This window comes from Apis laboriosa, unplaced genomic scaffold, assembly GCF_014066325.1.
Source record: "Apis laboriosa isolate Shangri-la unplaced genomic scaffold, ASM1406632v1 scaffold68_cov148, whole genome shotgun sequence".
NCBI lineage: Eukaryota > Metazoa > Arthropoda > Insecta > Hymenoptera > Apidae > Apis > Apis laboriosa.
The window spans coordinates 792,583-813,956 of NW_025224135.1; the positions used below are offsets into that span (position 1 = coordinate 792,583).

The following is a 21,374-nucleotide window of genomic DNA, read 5'->3' on the forward strand; positions in this document are numbered from 1 at the left end:
ATTTTATTTTTAAAATTTATTTTTTAAAACTATATAACATTTATACACAATATTTTTTCAAAACATAAAAAGCAGCAATAATTACAATAATTATAAAGTATTATTAAATTTAAATCTATTAAATAATAATTAAAGTATTAATTTAAGTCTTATTTTCATAAAAGTCATTAGATGAACAATTTTATAATGTAAAATGAATATAAAATTAAAACGATATTAATATATATATATATATGGTTAATTTATTGAAAGAAAGTAATGAATATAACAACTTTTTACTTTTATTGCATATGTTGACGCCTACGTGCAGCTCTTTGTTTATCAAATCGTAATTCCATTTCTTCCAAAACACGTGGAGTATATCGTACAACCAATTTCACTGAATTCTGAGCCTGTTTTAATAATTCTACTGCTTTTTCATGATTTTCTCCTTCAACACACTGAAAAATAAACATATATTTAATATAAATATATAAATATATAAATATATAAATATTGAATAATGTTAGATTTTTCTTATTTAAAAAATGTTATATAATGACATTAAATACAAAGATAAATTGCAAATACAAGATACAAGTTTTTTTATTTATTTATTTTTTTTTTACTATATATGAACTCATTTTTTATATTGATAAATCTATCATATTGATAGAAAAAATAAGAAACAAAAATAATTCTAACCACTCCATTAACTGAAAGAAGTTGATCACCGCGTTTTAAACCACCATGACGGTCAGCAACACCACCAGGAATAATTCGTGAAATATAAATTGGCGAATTCTGTTCTTTACCACCCATTACATTAAAACCAAGACCTTCCTCAGTTTTTGGTAATTCTACTACTCGCGGATGTGCATGGCCTTCACTTGCTGCAAAAGCAGCAACTGTTGCTTTTGCTGTAGCTGATGCACGAACATCTTGAGATCCCTAAAATTATTAATTAATAAAATTATAAATTCATATTAAATTTCTTATTCTTAATATGATAATCTTAATCATTTTTTATTATATATATATTTTCATTATTTTTAAAATATTACTATAAATATTATATATTATTACTATAAATATATTTTATAATTATATATTATATTTATTTTCTTACTCAAGTTATCATAATTTTATTACTCAGATGCACAATTTAAAAAATTATGTATCTATTTTTTATTACTATTGATAAAAATAAAGAAATTAAATAAATTATATGTAATTATATATAATTAATGTAATAATATAATAATAATAATAATATTATAATATATTATACCTGAATATCCACAGTTTCATATACATGTTCATATACTTCACGTACAGCACTAAGAAAATCACTTTGCAATACTTTTTGTAAGGCAGCTAATTTTGTTGCAGGTACTTCACCACCTAAAAGAATTCTATAGTTAATATAGTTAATAATAATATTAAATTCTATAGTTATATTATATTATTAATAATATTAAAATTATAATCATTAAATGAAAATTTATTACAAAATAAAATCACGTACATGATTTACATGAAAGTAAATTAAACCAAGAACATTATGAAGGAATGACCATTATGAAGACCTACATAAACAAGGTAATTTTTGCAATAATATTTCATACAATATTCTTATTTCTTACTATTATATTTTGTAATTAAAATGCATTTAATCAATTACCTTTTTGTAATTTGTCTAATAATTCAATAGATCTTTTAACATCTGCAAATAAAAATAAGAAATTTAATAAAAAATAAATTTTAAACAATAAATTATCATATATCATATTCATCTTATCTGTTGTAAAATTATATATATATATATATATATGTATATATTTATTTCTTATAAAAATTTACCATTCGCTAATGTAAGGGGTTCGCCCATCGTAACCATGCCTAGAAATAAAAGAAAAGATATCTTATATAACAGTTATATTTCATTATTCAAAAAAAATATGCAATATATAATTTAGAAAACATACAGATACAGTACTTTCTTCGATAATGACGTAGTCACAAACTGTCAAAAAAATACGTCAACAATTTGATCTATCGACCAACTATTGTCAACCAAAAACTTATAACAACTTGAAAGATGTTTAAATGCTTTCTCGAGACTATGTAATCTAGTAATTTAATGAAGTCAAAATGATTCCCTACATAGTGATTTTATCTATATAATAAATGTAATGAGATTTTTTATTTATTATTTATTACAGTATTTTTTTGTGATTTATTAAAATAAACGTCATAATATAATATTTAAAATTAGTGAATATGAAAAAAAAATAATAAAAATATGAATTTTGTGTAAATCATAAATAAGACTATTACATTTCAAATATAATTATTTTAAATAATCACAAAAAAATCCATTAAATATCATATTATGTATAAATAATTATCAATAATAATACAGAAGTCAATATCTAAAAAAAAAAAGAAAAAGAATGTATGAATTAAAATGATATTGATACTGCCATCTGTGATAGATAATTTAAAATAAATTAATATTTTTGATGTTTTCGCGCCAAATTTGTTGATCAAAATAGATAGTACATAAATACTTAAGAACCACTTGTGGTCTGTAATTAACATGTAATTTTGTTGTATGTAATCATTAGTCGCATAATATAATACAATTTTAATATTGTGAATAAATTTTAAAAAAATATAATTTTTAACTAAATTTTAACAATTAATTGCATTTTTAAAAAAATTATTTATATAAAAAAACAATAGCTATTACATTCTAATTTTATGTTTTTATAATAAATGTTAACATAATATATATCAAATAATAAATATTAAATATCAAACATAACAAATAAGAAATTAAAATTTTAATAATGAATAAAAATTATGATTTAAATAATGATAATAATGCAGATAATAATAAATGTAATGTACAATATGAATTTAAGGAATCAGAGAATGTTAAGAAATCAGAAGACATTACAAAAAAAGAGGAAAATAAATTTTTTAATATGAAAAATTTCTCTAATAGTGATACAAATAATACATTTAATAAAATTTTGATAGAAACAAATAATAAACTTGACAATGAAGATAATGAAATACATAATAAAACTGCAGAAGAAAATAAATTTGATCAAAAAAATAATGAATATAAAAATGAAATTAATAACTATTCTGATAATGAAATTATAGTTAATAAAACTGTAAAAGAAAAAAATACAGAATCTGATCAAGCAAATAATAAATATGAAAACAATGATATTTACAATAGATTATCCAAGATAATAGATAGTGATTCAGAAGAAGAAAATATATTTACTTTTAATTCCAATAAAAATAAATCTATTTATAATAAATCAAAAGATGAAATGTCTAGTTCTGAATATAACAAAAATCATTTAAAAAATAAAAATAATATGAAATTGTTTGACAGTGATACAAGTGATAATATTCTTAATAAAACTGATACCGAAGAAATAATTTCAAATAAAAAAAAAATTACAAACAGTGTAAGTAATATATTATATATAAATTATAAAATATATATAATTTAATTATTAAATAAGTAATTTACAATTATTAAATAATTATATTATATTTCACAGATAAAAAACAAATTTCAAACTTTAATAGATTCAGAATCAGATGAAGAAAGAAAAGATGATGAAGAGCTATTAAATCCAATAAAACATGATAAAATTAAAAAATGTAAAGAAAAATATTCTAAAGTGAAGAAAGTAAGTTGAAAAATATCAAAATTTTTAATTTTCAGAAATTAAATAACATATAAAATTATTATTTTAAGATAATATTTTTAAGCAAATATTAGATAATTATTATTGGGTTGTTCAGAAAATAATTTCATTCTTTTTCATAATAAAACATGTGAAAAAACGAAATTACTTTTCAAACAACCTAATACTTATAAAGTTCATAAAAATAATATTGTATTGTAGGTTTCATTAAAAGCTTCTAAAGAAGAAGCTATGAAACAAATACACAGTGAAACTCAACGTTTGATTCGAGAAACAGAGATTTCACTTCCATATCATAAACCAAAACAACGAACATTACAAGAATTTTTAAATAGAAAAAAAGTAATAACAGCTCTTCCAAAAGCACCTACAATGGCAGCTAAATTAAAAATGTCTTCTATTATTGTTGAGTAAGTATTTTTTATAATTTAATTATTTATTAAATTCAGTAAAAATTAAAAAATTTTTTTTAAACAGTGAAGTTTTAAAAGAAAAAGAAAAAGAAGCAGAAATATTTTATAAATCCTCTGATTCAGAAGACGAAACTAAAGAAATCAATAAAGAAAATACAGATAAAGAAATGAACATAAAATGTATGCAAGACCTGAAGAAAAATAACGTTTCACGAAAATTATTTATTGATAATAATTTATCTGTCCTAGAAAATAATGAAGAAAAAAATGATATAATGAAAGAAATTAGTGAAACATTAACTGAAACAAAGGAAATTGAATATAATAATACAATTATAAATGATAGAACAGAAAAAAATGGAACAAACTTGGAAATAGCAGAAATACATTGTGAATTCAATAAAATAGAGAATAAGAATGTAATGTCTAAATTAAGTGAAACAGCTAAAAACGAAAAAGAAGATTTACAAACTAACTTTAGTCAAAATAAAAATAAAGAAAAAAACATATATATTGATAATAATAAATATGATTCAGAAATTATAAATAAACATTCAGATATTTCTACATCAAAAAATAATAATGATTATGCAAAAATTGTGAAACAATCTTTAGGAATAACGACAGATGAATCTGATGAATATAATGAATATGGTTTGCCACCGCCTAAATTTGATGAATCACCAGATATTATTAAAAAGAAAACTTTATTAAATATAAAAGATTTAAAACCTAAATTAAGAGGTATTCCAGGTACAGTGATCGATTTATCAGATAACATTAAACCAAGTAAGAAAGGAATAAGTGCTTTGATAGATCGATTTATATGCAAACATTCTAAAACCAAAGAACATATTAATGATATTAAACTTACAACAATGCAAATAAAAGAATCTTCAAATGGATTATCAATTATTAAAGAAACACTTCCATACAGATTATCAAATATAGCAAATGAAGATGCTAAATTAGAAAAACCTGGAGCTAAGTTAAAACGTTTAAAAGAAGAATTGAAACAGAAGATGGTATTAAAACGTAATGAAGAATGGAAACAAAAAGAAGAAGAAATGAAGGAACAAGAAATAGAGTGGAATGAATCCATAAATGAAGAAGATAATTTCAATGAACCATATTCTCCAAGTATAGAATCTCACAAAACCGAAGAAGATGAATTAGAAGAAGATGATATGTGTATAAAAAAAGGAAAAGAGAAAAAAAAAAATGTTTTTATAGATGATGAAGCTGAAGTCAGTGAAAATGAAATAAACGATAGTGATGAAATTGAAGATGAAGATGAAGATGAAGTTCAAGAAAATTCAGAAGATGAAATATATGAAAAACTTATTTCAGAAAATGAAGATGAAAATAGCATTTGTGATAGCAATGAAGCATTTACAAAACATAAAACATTTAAGCGGATTTTAGAATCTTTAGATGATGATTCAAAATCTTCAATCATTGAAAATAATAAAAATATTGAAAATCAGACTTCTTTTTCTCAAATAACATTAGATAATAAAAATTTTAAAGAAAATGAGTTAAGCGATAATGAAAATGATATTCCAGTTTTTCAAATACATACAAAAAATGATTCAGAATATCAAAATCAAACACCTAAAATTAAAAGCAATACTTTAGATTTTATTTCTCCTATAACGCAATTAACTGCACTAAATGCTCATGTAGGAGAAGAAAACGAACTAATAACGGAAGAAATTGCAGAAACTAGAGATTTATTTCATCAAATGCGAGATTTCAATAAACAAGCTACATTACAAAGAAAATTATTTGTTAGTCAAGATAATGTATTAGATGAGGATCTCATGGAAATATGCTCAGGTAAATTTCCAGATGATAAATTTATTTGCTCCAAATTTGCAAAAGAAGCTAATGTAAGTGAAACACAATTATTAGAATTATGTTCAGGAACTTTTAGTTCTCAACCAAATGGTAAAGAATTAGTTGACACCAAAGATGAGTTATTTCAAAATACAGGAGTATCTGATGAAAAGAACTGTTCATACTATGAAACAGATGAAAAAGATAAACAACAATCAAAAGAACCTTGGAATAAATTTCGTATCTTATCTTCTGATGAAGAAGATTCAGTTGAAGAAGAAATTAATAAGAAATCAAAAAAAAGAATTAAAAAATTAAATTTATCCGATGATGAAGAAGATTCTTCTGCAATAAGTAGTAATGATGAGCATGATGAAAAGGATGATGATGAAAAATTTATAGATTATGACTCAGAAGAAAATGAAATAATTATTCCAAAAAAAAATATAAAACAATATGCAGCTAAATTTTTAGAGGAAGAAGCAGAGCTTAGCGAAAGTGATTGTGATGTATCTGCAGATGAAGATGAACAGGATTTAGATAAATTGGAATTCGAAGATGGAGATAATGAAGAAATCGATGAAACAAAAGTAAAAAATCAAATAGGGAAACTTCATATGAGACAATTGTTGGATGAAGATCAGAGAGAAGTAAGAATGCTCCAAGAATTATTATTTGAGGATGGAGATTTGTTTAGTGAAAGCACACGAGAAAGGAAATTTAAATGGAGAAATATAGGTAAACTGAAATTTAAAAAACTTATATTTCTATATTTTTTCTATCTATATATTAATCTATATATATTAATTTATATCAATAATTTGTATTGATATCCATAATAAAATATTTAACTTTTTATTTATTTTTTAGATAAACAAGATGATAATGATAATTCTCAACCATTAGAAGATAAAGACGGTTGGGTAGATTTATCTGATGATGAAGACGAAGCAAAATGGCGTAAAATACGACACGAAAGAGAAAAATTCTTAGCAGAAAAAATGGTAAGATAAATTCTAATCTGAATGATATCATTTAGAATAAGTCATTTTATTTTACATATTATTAATTTTCAGAAAAATGTAGATACTGAAATTGAAGACGAATTAAATAGTAGTAAAATTTTTAAATTTGGCTTAAAAATTTTGAAAAAAAGACGAATTGATGAATCACAAAAACAAAATACATTAATAGAAGCACTTGATTCTGAACCGAAATTGAAAGTACCCTATAGTATTACAGAAATATTAAATACTTCAGAATTGAATCAAACATCACGCATGATACATGTAAGATCTTTAAAAAATAATTATTGATAATTGAAAATTATATAATAAAAAAAAATATAATGCCATTTATGATAATATTTATAAATTTTCTAGAATGTTATGCAGAAGCGTTCATTTCTTGCTAAAGGAGAAGAAACATTGACTCGTTTAGCTGCTTTGGCTAAACGAAAAGAAACACCACTCTCAACGATAAACGCAAAAAATTTTGTTTTTACGCATGTTGATGTAAATACGGAAGATGAGAATGTTTCAATCACAAAACAAATTCAACAAAAAGAAATCAAAAATAAAATTAATAAAAAGAATTGATATATTGATACAATTTAATGCATAAATTAATAAAAATAAATTTAAAATTTTTGTATATGTATAAAATTGATAAATAGATTACATAAAAATTGTTATAAAAATTTCAAGTATTACAAAAAAATTTTTTTTATAAATTTTAAGAATGTGTTGTATTATAAGAGTTTTATAATTGTATATGAATATTTTTATTCGTTTATATCAAAATATGTTTTTATATTTATATTTTACAAGATATATTGTAAAATCAAGAATGTAATATTTATATTTTTATATATTAAAAATTAAAACATATTGTAATTTTGAAAAAGAAAAGAAATAAATGTGTTCAATTAACAGTTTGTGCACAATTAAAAGTATATATAAACAAGGAAAACAAATAAAGGGAAAAAGACAAAATAAAAATATATTGAAATTAGCGTCTTAAGAATGTCGTAAACAAAACACATAGAAGAACAGAAAATAATTATCAATGCTATTTCTCGGATATTAAAGAAACTCTTCAAAAATCATTTTTTTTAAAAGTATTTAAGAGATGGTGCTAACTCTTAATTCTTATTTTATTTTATTCTTAAAGAAATGTTTTTGGAATTCAAGAGATGGCGTTGACAATCAATTTTATCTCAATCTTTTTATATCTTCTATCTTTTCTATTTGTATTTTATTTGTACTTTGAAAATGGCTGATTTCATATTTTTTACTTTATCTCTATCTTTTTCTCATTATTTTTTTTTATTTATAGTTGCTCTTGGTACGTGACTATAAACGAAGAACGTGAATTGAACGTATTCTCATTTCTTTTTCAAAATTAAAATGCATTTTAATTTTCAATGAAATATATAATATTGAAATATTATATTTTTTCAATTATAATAAGTAAATATAAATATTTTCAACTTTATAATATTCCTATAACAATTAATCTTAAACATAGCATATAATATATGATACGAATATTTTGACAAAAGACTTAATAATAATAATAAAATTAAACGAAAAACTGATCCATCAACAAAGTAATAAATGTAATAATTTTTATTTGTTATGTAAATAAAATTGCAATTAAAACATAATTATAAATATTTTTGGTTAAAAAGATTCATCATACGTCAATCAATTTAATAAAATTTTTCTTAGTATAATAAAAAAGAAATAAAATTAATAAAGTTTAATATTGAAATCAGTAATTACTCACATCTATTTTTTAACTTAAAAAAAAAACATTGTTAAAAAGAGATAGGACAATATATCAAATGTTTGTTTAATGTAATTCTATCCAATAATGCGTGTCCTTGCCTAGGGCAATTTTCGCATACAGTATGAAATATGTAGTCCGTTCATTTGAATCGTTTCATTTCCAAAGTTAGTATGTTTTAAATAGAAAAGAATTAAACAGATATACGATTTTAATCTACATTTTATATTAAATATAATCAATATTTATAAATTGAAATAGATACAAAAAAAGTAATATTAAAAAAATTTATTATTAATTATAAAAAATAATTATACTATAAATAAAATATATTTAAATGATTTGTTATTTTTACTTATGAATTTATAATTAATTATTATCATATTAATGTCATTATTCATAAATTTTCTAATATTTTATAATAATTTTGCATTTATGTTTTTTTGATTGATATCTCTTTTATTTTTCAATATCTCTACAAAGTATGATATCTATTTGATTTGATTTTTTACCATTGATTTCTGATTTTTATTTATATTTTTTCATTTTGTCGTATTTCAATATTTCGATATTTTTAAAATATAAAATATTTAACATAAAATATTTAACATAAAAAAAGAAGAAATATATAATAAATATATATATATATATATACGAATATAAATAAATATAAATATATTAATAATTAAAAACATAAAATAGTACGTATATATAAATAGGTACTTATATTTATATTCTAAAAAGAAAAAGTTTCGAGAATTTCAAATTTTTAGAATAATTTAGAAAAATTAACTGATAATTTTTTTTATTTATACTTATAATGAATTATTTTTATTTATAATGAATATGATACTTATGATGAATATTCTATATAAAAGAATAAAAAGATTAGAAACAAATTTAACATTCAATATTTTGATACTGGTGTAAATAAAATGAGAAAATAAATGAAAAATCGGAAATATAATTATCTATTATATAAATACAAATCGTAAATAATGTATGTAAACAATGTTGAATTTATTATTCTTCAATTTTCTATCAAATCTAGAATATTTAACTGAATAATTAATACTGAATAAAATAATATTGCATATCGACTCTATTTATCTCGTAAAATAATATATAATCATGAACATATAAATTTATAAATCAGTAACATAGGAATTCATTTCTATATAATCTATAAATTGATTTAGTATTAATTCTCTGAATTTCATATTAATTCTCTAATTTTATTTTTATTCCACAAACGAGCGATAATATTAATATTTTCATTTTTTTTTTCAGGAGAAAAAAAATCGTCGAAAAACAAGAATAGAAAAAAGAAAAAATAAGGGAACAAATAGTAAAGAAGATGCATTGGTGACTACGATGAAATAGCAGGCAGACATTTCTCCAAAAAATGAAACAAAAATGCGCATATATATTTTAAGGAGGGATAAAGTAAGCAGGAAAGAGGATCGCAGCTAGAGTCGAACCGCAGAGAGTAACTGTGGGTGCCACTATCGAAGGCGATGGTTGGAGGACGTTGATGTTCGTCGAGGCGAGGCAAGAGGGCGCTGAGATGGGAAGTTGGGATAAAGGTGGGTTGTTGCGTAAGCCGATTAAGGCATCACGGCAGTCAGTGGTGCCTCGTGGCGGCGGACTGCTGTTCCTCCTGCCATTGGTGCACAGGACGTGGATATGCCGGGCAGAGACATTAAAATCGCATCAAATATGTAGAGCCGCCCTCTCGTTCTCTCCATACCGGCGGATGCGGGAGCCACTCATCGACATCCGTACAGGCAAAAAGGTTGCTCGTCCTGGAAGTCGTTTTACTCGTTTCTCCTTCTTCGTCTTTCTTGTTTTCTTATCCTTAAACGTATTTCGATGGTTGTCCAGGTTCGTGCATAAATCGATCGAGGGAAATATAAGAAAATATATTTTCCTTCCTTCGTCGATTTTCTTTCTAAAATTTCAAGTTTTCGTTAATGTATAGAGGGGAAAATATACGAGAGAAGATTTTATATTTTTTTCTAAAATATATTTCAAATTTTTATTTAAAAAATGTGAAATATATAACATTTGATAATAAATATTAGTCAACAGTATTTCATAAATTAGCTAATAGGTTATGTTCTATAGAATAGTATCCATTATTCAGATACTTTCTTATATAAAAAATTTTAAAGGTAAGAGGAATAATTTAATGAAAATTATTCATATTTTTCTACATATTGTGATATTTTTTTAAAAAATCTAAAAAAAATTGAGAATAAACGAAAACTATAAGATAATATCTTATAGAAGAATTTTTATTTTTTTGATGAAATTTTATAACAAATAATATAACAAATTTTATAAAAAATATGCTACTTTTTATCTATATGTTTTTCGTATCGTATTTATGGTATTTAATCCAAAGTGGGACGCGTATGAAGTTGGCAACGTGAAATACTGAACTATTATCAATCAGATTTTCGCATATAACATGGATTCGTGTATATACGCGGAGAATATGGAGAAGCGAGGTTTTAGCTCTGTAATTCGAGTATCGAACGCGTAACGGTGTTTTCAGACGTTCATGCATACGTAGCCGGAAGCAGAGAGTGCAACACGTGGTAAAATGTTTCACGGAGTATCAAATAATCATGGCAAATCCGTATCGACCGACTTATCCCACGTTAATACCTATATTTTATGCTTACCGCAAGCGGTATTAGTCCACGCGATGTTTGCACGTAATAATGGATCATTTGCCATTTGTTTTTGGTTCCTTCAGCCAATAGAATGATTACGTCGAGTATGAAATTTTAAACTTATCCCCCATATACATACGATCGATCACGTGTTTTCAATGTTTCGTATTATAATATTCGCGTCAAAGATTACTCTGTACCGATGTTGCTTTTCACTTGTTTATTTATAATAGGGAAATATTTAACAACTAAGCGGAAAGGAATAAAGTAGAAAGGAAATTGAAAGATAAAATTTTTAAATTTGATTAATTATGAATGGACGTTTTTATGAATTTGGATTTTTTTGATTTTTCTTGATGATTGATATTAATAGAAAAGGATATAGAATATTAAATTTTTTTTTAAAGGAATAAAAAAAAATTTAATCAACGTAAATTTTAAAATCAATATTTCTCATATGAAATTCAACTTCGTATTTCTCTTTATAGAAATATTTAATGAATTTAAATAAATAATAAATATTGTGTGCATCGAGGTGAATCATAACATTGAGTAGAAAATATTATATGTCTACTTATTTGAAATAATATATAATACCTATACAGAATGCGATGAAATTCATAAGCGAGGTACAAGCGAGAATGGAGTACCGCTTCATTTTTCCAAAAGTAAAAATATAATATTTTTCCATCTTTCATTGAATGAATATTTAAAAAATACGATTCATTTTAAATAAATAAATTATTTTATTGCTACAATTTGAAAATATTTTATAAGCAGATGTAAAATTCGATATTAAAAATATTACATATTTAATTTTAAATAACTGATGAGATTAAAATTTTATACAACATTATTTACATACTTTTTATCGATAAAATACTTATTTTAAAATATTATTTGAAATTTATTTATACTTATTAATTTTTTTCTTTAAATAATCTAATCATCTTTCAATATAAAATTTCAAATTTTTAAATTTCAATAATTCAATAATTCTTTTAAAATTGAAATCATTTACTCATCCATTTAATTTTAGAAATTTAGTTTTCCATTTTCAAAAAAGAATGTACCAAAATGTCAAATAAAGCATCATTTTTATGAAATTATTTACCCGTTAAGGTTAGCAAAGTAAAAGGACCCACGGTCAATGATTCTGTGGCCGCATCATAATCTCTTGATCTTCTTACTTAATTAGTAGCGGAGTATGTACGATTAATCGTCATAAATAATTTCAAGCCGCTGATGGATTCATCAGTGCAACGAGATCGCATTTCGACGTCAATGGACTTACGTGTGAAGCGTGGAGAAGCTTCAGCCGATTTCCGTAGTTAATCCTCACCCTTGGGAATCGTTCGTTGGATGGACAATCGCCAACTGTAATTGGACAAGAGGCTGTTGAGGTCAAGACGTTCATCAGAAGAACGACAATCAACAATCAACGAAATCATCGCTAAATCGTCGTCGTTATCGATCGTCAATTTCTTCAAACGTTATTTCAAAAAGTTTAAATTAAAATTCAAATAAATTAAAAAATTTTTTGAGTTATTTATTCTGAATTAAACTCATGTAAATTTTTTTATGTACATCGTATTCCAGTACGTAATATTTTCCGCAAGAAAAAATACATAATCGTCTAAAATGTGTATTAGAATACGACAGCGTGAGACATTTTACATCGTGGCTGCACGTGACAAATATGTAATTTAACGGCGGCAATTGTAAATGGAATAAAACCTCATGAGTACTCAAATGTTGAAATAAAACTTCATGAATACTTAAACCTTAAGAATACGTTATTGGTAATATAAGTATTTTAAATTTCTTTAGAAGTAGAAGAAAATATTTTTCATTTAAAGCTCTTCTTTTTGCTATTCAAATTTTGTTTCGTATTACAATTACTTACCAAAAAATAAATACGAATTGACGAAGGCCAACCAACCCAATTCCAATATCAAATTTGAAACATCGAACGTGAAATTGATAAATTCTTTCTCGTGAATTTTTCAAAAAAAACTCGAAACAAGGCTCGATAAAGATAAATAAAGAAACTACTTAAAGGATGGCATTCTCTATTAAAGAATCGACAGAAACGACGTGTTTCGAGAGGCAACGATGCAGCGACGTAAGAGATATACATTCATTAGTTACGCGGTCGAGCGGGGCGGTGAGCGTTTACATGAGCACGCGCCAGAATTCCAGCGGAGTGGTGGGTAAAAGGAGCGAGTGGTGGGAGTAGGAGGCAGGAGATAGACCGACCAATAGAAAGCGAAGTGAGACCAAGCTCCCGGGCGGAGCATTCGAATATACCAGACGGTGTACTAGCGTCCTTCTGTCAAACGGCTTTTAGCCGTCGAGGGAGAAGATAGTGTGTCGTATATTCAAAAAATTCTCTCGAAACTATCGTCGAGATATATTTCATTCAGTGGTAAATATTGTCAGATCACGAAAATCATTGCAAAATCGCAATCGAGCGACGATCCCATCGTTCTATTGTGTTCCACGTCGATCGTGGTTTCGAGGATAAGGAATAAAATGGAAATTGGCGAAACCTCGAACGGATGGTTCGTTTAAAGAGGATCTCAAGGCAGGAGACTTTTGGCAGAAACGAACATCATCAGTATGTTGCACAGTTCATTACCACGGGCATTCCTCGCCCCTGGATTGAATTATCTGGGTTACTACGGTGACGAGATCCATCAGCATTCATACGGTACCACTTGGCACATTCCAATGGAGAATCCCCCGACCTATTCAAGGGTCCCTGATCATCAAATTCTTCAAACCTGGGATCTGTCCAGATCGTCCACGCCATGTCCACTCGACTTATCTCTGAAACCACCGCCTACACCAAGCACACCCAAGACCGAAGATTCGATCGTAATAACAGATTTGAAGAAGGATCACAGAACATTGGATGAAGCGAATAAAGAATCGGAAAATTGCAGATATGGAAGGAACAGCGACGAATCAAGTCCCCTTATAGTCGACGATTTTGACACCGTACCTCGAAGCTCCTCGGTGCACAGTCATTCGAGCTACGAGCAAGTTCTGTCCAAGAAAGAGCCTTTGCAAGCTCAAGAATTGACGGTCAAAGCTTGCACCTTCGAAGAAGCCACTCGTTTGGCTCCCTTTGGCTCGACCAACGAAATTTCCTCCAAATATTATGCGCACAATCAAAAACTTTTGTTAACCAGCCCCAACCATCTGCAGTCGGCAGTGCAAGGCTACCATCAACAACTTTTGCTGACTCCACAGCATCACTTGCAGGGAATGCAGCACGCGCCTATGACTCCACCTAGCACACCATCGCCTCCGCAGTGTCCCAGAAGAAAAGCCAGGGAAGAAGATTCGAGTCCAGCTTCGACGACCAGCAATACCGGCCTGTCTAACGGATCCAGATCAGGATCGAGTGAAAAACTTCTCCAGAGGCCGAAGAAGAAGCACGCCAGAAGGCTGAAGTTTGACGAGGACACCAGCAGCCCTGTATCGGGCACTGTGATTCTGGGCCCGGACGAGGCGGTGGTCACTGGAGACATTGATCCGGCCTTCAACATCGTTGAAGTCACCGAGGAGGCGCGAGCGGAACTGGCCAAGATCGAGAACAGGCTCGGCCCATATCAATGCAAGCTCTGCAGGCAATTGCACGAGGACGCGTTCCAATTGGCCCAGCACAGATGCTCGAGGATAGCCCATGTCGAGTATAGATGCCCCGAATGCGACAAGAGGTTCTCCTGTCCGGCCAACTTGGCATCGCATCGACGCTGGCATAAACCTAGATTGGCTAATGGCGAACATTCCTCTTCCACGGCAAGTATTGAGATACCGTGCACCAGGTGCGACGCCAAGTTCACCAGGCAGGCAGCGTTGAGGAAACATTTGGCCAGCCAGCATCCAGAGGCAAATAACAACAACAACAATAACAACAACATTATTTTGGACACGCAAGGAGCTGCTGTTGGTAAGACTGATGTTGTTCAGGTGGTTAATGATGGTTCGTTGAACACCGAGATACCCTGACACCAATTCCCCGCGAGACCTTTGCCTCGAAGGCCGGGACTCTATTGGAGATTCGGTCTTGATTTATAAAGATTTCTAAATCATCTAGTTTATTTTTGGTTAAAATTTCATAATTGATGAATCGTTGAATCTATGAAAAGAGGCAATCGACGTGTATATATAGCTTCCCCTTTTAGCTTATATCTTGCCTTCCCTTGCATTCCCTTTTATTCTTGTTGAAATACATATTTTTGAAATTTTTAAAGTTTTAGTATATACATATAACAAGAATTTTGTTCCTTTTGTTTTTCCTCTCCTTTTGTTTTTTTTTCTTTTTTTTTTTTTTTTTAGCTAAGTTTGTAATATGTGCAATTTTAGTATTTTTTATGAAATAAATAAATTCGTGCGATTTAAATTTATACTTATATGGAAAATAACGCAGATAAACGTGTAATTTATTTTAAATCATTCTACCAAAGATTTAAATAATTATTATTATTTAAAAAATTCGCTGTTCGAAGATTAGTAATAGAAATATTTTTCGAAAATTAATTACATATAAATTTTATTTTAATATTTTTATTAGTTTTATAGTAATTTTTTTTATAGTTTTCATATTAATATTCCTATAATATAATCAATAAAATTCTGAAAAATTTTTAATATCCATTAAGTTAAAGTAATAATAAAAATTATACTTAAATACATTTTGCATCTGAAAATTTCTATTGTAAAAATACTTTTGCAAATACATAAGTATTAAAAAACTGCATTCGAAAGTGTCAGAAATAAATAATAAAATAATAAAATTAAACAAAATTATCAATAAAGAACATTTGTAATAATATATTTTATTTTTCAAAAACAACATTAGAAATAACTATAATGAAACAAACAATAATAAATTTTAATAGTAACTGTTTAACAGCGATGTCATTTATTGATAAAAAATCTGCAATATTATAATAAACACAATTAATGATTTAAAATAATATTATTATTGATATAAAATTATTTCTGCAACAATTGTAATTTTTAAAAAACGTTAAAAACAATATTAGAAACATAATAAAGAAGCAAACACATATTTCAATAACAGTCATTTAAAAGCGACGTTTCGATTCTCATAAATTCGAGACAATAATCGTTGCAACGGAACAGTTACATAGGTATATCGTGCGAACGACACGACAAATTGGACTGTAAATTTGCATAGAATTAGATGTAGCGAAGTAACAAGGTTAATACGACGTTACGTGTGATGTAAATCTGTAGATAGTGGGAGAGACCAGCTATAAACCGTGACTATGCATGTACATACATACCTGCAGGCAATTTATCTGTGTTGTAATATTTACTCAAGCGATCCGTCATCTTTCATCTTAGATTAAGTGAACGCACGTTATTCGAATAGGATTTAGATTATTCTTTAGGATTTAGATTAAATCACCAATTGAATCATTGATCCATCGGATCGTGATCATACAGCTAAACATCAAAGATACTTAAGACGAACAAATCTAGTCAGGGTCACCAACTGTTAGTTGGTTACTTTTAATATAGAATTAAATAATTAAATAATTAATTTTTAATCATTGAAAATAGATCTCAGTAAACTTTCGTAAATGGCTGTAAATCAAAAAGTATATTATATATTATTTCTGATTGTCACTAGATGCAATAAGAAAAATATTACTAAATTTTGTATGCTTCATAATAATAGAATTAGTACTACTGTGAACACTTAACCTATTAATCGGTATAATTTTTCGATAAAGTATTTTATAAATAATTTTTAAATAAATAAATTAATTCATTTTATTTATAATAAATAAATATTTTATATTTTAATAATATTTTTAATAAATATATAATTTTTTAAAAAGTTAAAATGATTCATTGAAATTCAATTTTTTTTAATATGTCGAATTATTTCAGTTTTACTGGTTAAAAGGTTAAGATAGAAATAAAAAACATTGAATGATATCTGAAATGATAATGAAATCACTGACACATATTAAATGTTGTTTTATTTAATTTTTTAAACATATGAATTTTATAAATGATATACATATATATTTAAGTAAAATGTGTGTATATAAAAAGAATTGCTTTTAAATAATTTCTAGTCAGAAAAATATAGGTTAATTATTATTGCCAAATTGTAGCAGTTATCTAGTCAAAGAACGAAAACACATGTACTATTATAAAAATTTAATCTAATATCATTTAAATACATATTGATCCAAATACATAGTTGATTTAGCATGATGTTTATCTAATTGTTTTAAATTGGCAAGAAAATTTTTAAATTATTAAAATATATATTTATTTGAATCTTCGAAATTTAAATATCTATATTTTTTTCATAGTTTGTATTATATACAAAATTTTTAATAAGGAATTATTTTTTCGAGATGAATAATTCAAATGCTTATATAATTTTTCCCGATAAAAAAACAATATCTAGGTATTATTAATATACCATAAATTCGTGAATGAATGTACGAATATTATTATATTAAATTATTGTATAGTTATATAAGTTACATTATTGTTTGTCATTTATTTTATTAAAGTGATTTAAAATAAGAAATTTTAAGATATTTCCAATTTTTTATATTAAACTTTCACAGGACTTATTATTTTTACTATTTGTTACAATTAAATTTTGAAATTTTTTAATGCAATAAAGTTATTACATTGTCTATAAAAAGATAGAATTTGGAAAAAAAACAATTTTTTAATAATAATGTTATTTTAAATCACTGATATAATTTTTAGTTCGATTTATTTTTCAGTTTTGCATTATCCTTTATTCTACATGTTAGAATAAAAGAGTATATTCTAGTCCAAGCATAGAATGGAAGGCGCAAGTTATTACTATCTTTTTAAGGTTAAGTAAATAATAAAAACCACAAAGAACAATCATCAATAAATGTATTATGTGACTGCTGTATATTTATAAAAATAATCGTCTACATATAATTCGTTCAATATAACAAAATGTAATTAGAATTTTCAACCACAAAAGTCTAACTAAACTAACTAAAAATAATTATGTATGTTGTTACCATAGTTTGAAAATATATTCAAGCAACGTTTAACAGACGCACGAAGAAAGTGGGACATTGTTAACAGATAAACGTATCTAGATGAATGCTGTGAATGTTAATAAAACAATACCTAGTCAGGACTAGTCGTGAATAAATAGATATTTACTATCTTTGGAAAGTGTATGAAAAAAAGATTAACACGTAAGTAAAAATTTGTCGGTGATAAAAGACGAGTAAACTATCTGTATAGTTAGCTTATATCTTTATGTATTTCTAACACGATAGTCAATGAAACGATTATATGTACATATGTATGAGTTAGATTGTTACAAAAAATTTATCGAATTATATTGTGTGATATATTTTTTAATGAATTATTTATACATTATTCAAAGTAATGAAATTGAAAATCAATTAAGTATTATTACTCACAATACATATCTATTGTATTTGAAAATTAAAAACTTGGGAAAAGTAAAGATATACCAAGATGATATAAATAATACCATTTATGATAGCACAAAAAATTGCATGTTCGTTCAAATGAACCAGAGATTTTCATCTATTAAAATAAGCATTTAGTATTTAATTTTATTTTATTCGTGTAAGCTCATAATTAAAATTTTTTAATGACAAGATATAATAAGATATAATAATCTTGTCTGCAAAACATACATTTGCATTTACATATAAATATGTATAATAATAACGTGTCCGTGTGAGCTTGCATCATCGCACATTTTCGAAATCGCAAGTATAATTGATTGTATGTGACTTAGATTATATCTCGAAATATATTTACTTTTTGTTCATAACTGTATATAAAAAATTTCATTTCTCGAAAATATACAAACCTTGAAATCGAATTTAATGACTATTTAATGACTACTTTATTTACATCATGTAATAATTATTTAATACAGAGAATATTTGTATTAAGATTTTTATTTAATTTTAAATTTTTATTTTAATATCGATTTTTCAAATTCTTTTATTTTAAATTAAGAATCTTTAATTAATTAATTTGTATAAGTATTTATTAATAAAATAATTTTTTCTATTAGAAATATTATTATCTTATTGTTTTAGTATAAACATAGTAATAAATTATAAAAAGAGAATTTAAGTTCTTATTAATTTTATTTGTGAAAAAAAAATTATGTTATGTTAAATTATTCTATATATTCATCATATATTGATATGAAATAAAGTTGATATAATCGAATATTTTGGATTCTGAATTTTTATAAATTTACAAGGTATTTCTTTGCATATTTTAAAAGATATTATCTATTATTTTTATCTTCATAATACTATATAGATATAATATTAAACTTTTTGTAAATTAACTATAATTTCGAGATTAATTGATTTCCATTGATTCTACGAAACCTACAAAAAGATCAATAAAGCAGATATAGATATACAATGATTTGAGTCAAGTATTGTCCAGGGATGATGTCCTTCCACGTTACTTGGCCGCATGTCCTCGTATAATGCCTTACCGTAGAATCCATAGAGGAGGGATTGCTGGCTCTGTAATCTGCGCGGTGCCTTTGTGCCGCTCGAATAAAGAGATCTGTCGCGCCCTCGCCGTTCAGCAGGGACCATTAAATCCATGAAGCTGATTTTTCGAAATTCCCGCTTCCGTATGATGGGCTTTTTAAATCTACCAATCATACATGAATTCCCCTTCTTTTGTAATAATACATACATGTCATATTCGTAGAAAGTCTTTATTAACTGTTGTGATAGGAACTTTCTTAACGGAGTTTTATAAATCATAGAAAATATTAGTATTAGATTAATATAAGATTAATTTGATGTAAATACTTATATTATTTTAGTTTATAAAAGGAAAAATATCTATCAAACCTTTTTCGACATGAAAATAAGGATATTTAATTAATTTATGTATTTTATTAGGTAAGTATTTATATGTTAAATTATTCTGAACATTAGATACAATTGTGATATCTTTTGCAGTTTTTTCTTTCAATTTCTCTTTGCAGTTCCGATTCAGTACGACGCCAAGTGAAAACGTAACATTTAATGTAAAATTCTATATGAATAATTTGTTGTAATGTTTGTGTAAAATACATTATAAGATATAGAATCAAATGAGATCTTTTCAATTAATAAAAGTACCAATACATCGTTGCAATAAGTGCATTATACTTCAATAGCAGTATTACATATATATATATATATACGTATACGTATAACATTTTTCACACATAAAATTTCCTTTTCGCAGTTCCTCTTTGAAGGATAGAATTTGATTTTCAATACATTTCTAGCACATTAAGGCGCCAAAAGAATACACAAGTATTCGAAAAGATATTCTGTCGAAATCAGAAGATTCACTTACTGTTATTCGTCTTCTGTCTGTTTTCATCTCTCTATCATTGATCGATCGATGAAAGAAAGGAAGAAGTTATGATTCGGAAGAGGTTAGGTATATCAAGTATCCAGAGTGCGCCGCCACTGCAGCAAGCAATTTCGCAATTTTTCTTCGTGACTTTGTCATCTTCGCTTTGCTATTCCTCGTCGAAATACAATTTCCTCGGGTAAGAAAGTGTTCGCAGAAGAGAGACGAAGAGTAAGAGAGGAGCTCTCTTGAGTGTAGCAGTATAGTCCTTTATCGACGTGTCTTCGAAGAATTTTCAGAATCGCTTTCTCCCGTGGGAAGCTCCCCCTTGGCATGTCATACGTATCTATCTCCACATATACATATATATGCGAGCTTGTCTCTATATAGTATCTGTTAGAAAAATTTTCTAAAAAGTTATTATTTTTTAGGATTAAATCATCATTAATTTAAATCATCATTTAAATAACTGATTTTAATTTATCTTAAAATTTGGAATAATTAAA

General features: G+C 26.0%; 3 protein-coding genes across 4 annotated transcripts; 2 read left to right on the plus strand and 1 right to left on the minus strand.

Annotated features, from left to right (window-relative positions):
• Window positions 1-222: 222 nt before the first annotated feature.
• Window positions 223-2,070, minus strand: LOC122718808 (protein lin-7 homolog C). Of its 2 annotated transcripts, none has more exons than XM_043944152.1 (6): window positions 1,968-2,070; window positions 1,843-1,881; window positions 1,664-1,705; window positions 1,271-1,383; window positions 685-930; window positions 223-440 (listed from the first exon to the last, which is right to left on the minus strand). In XM_043944152.1, exons 2-6 carry the CDS (start codon window positions 1,877-1,879, stop codon window positions 282-284), a joined length of 597 nt encoding a protein of 198 aa, XP_043800087.1. In that variant the 5' UTR covers window positions 1,880-1,881; window positions 1,968-2,070; the 3' UTR covers window positions 223-281. The 2 variants fall into 2 exon arrangements, with proteins under 2 accessions (XP_043800087.1, XP_043800088.1); XM_043944153.1 differs by having other exon boundaries at window positions 1,979-1,996.
• Window positions 2,071-2,832: 762 nt separating this feature from the next.
• Window positions 2,833-7,550, plus strand: LOC122718767 (claspin-like). Its single transcript, XM_043944082.1, is given in 8 exon segments — window positions 2,833-3,473; window positions 3,570-3,701; window positions 3,921-4,129; window positions 4,197-6,709; window positions 6,842-6,975; window positions 7,048-7,260; window positions 7,354-7,510; window positions 7,513-7,550. Coding segments are annotated over 8 exon segments (4,035 nt in total). The 5' UTR covers window positions 2,833-2,834.
• Window positions 7,551-14,064: 6,514 nt separating this feature from the next.
• Window positions 14,065-15,462, plus strand: LOC122718857. The gene has a single exon (XM_043944234.1). It carries the CDS (start codon window positions 14,065-14,067, stop codon window positions 15,460-15,462), a length of 1,398 nt encoding a protein of 465 aa, XP_043800169.1.
• Window positions 15,463-21,374: the final 5,912 nt, after the last annotated feature.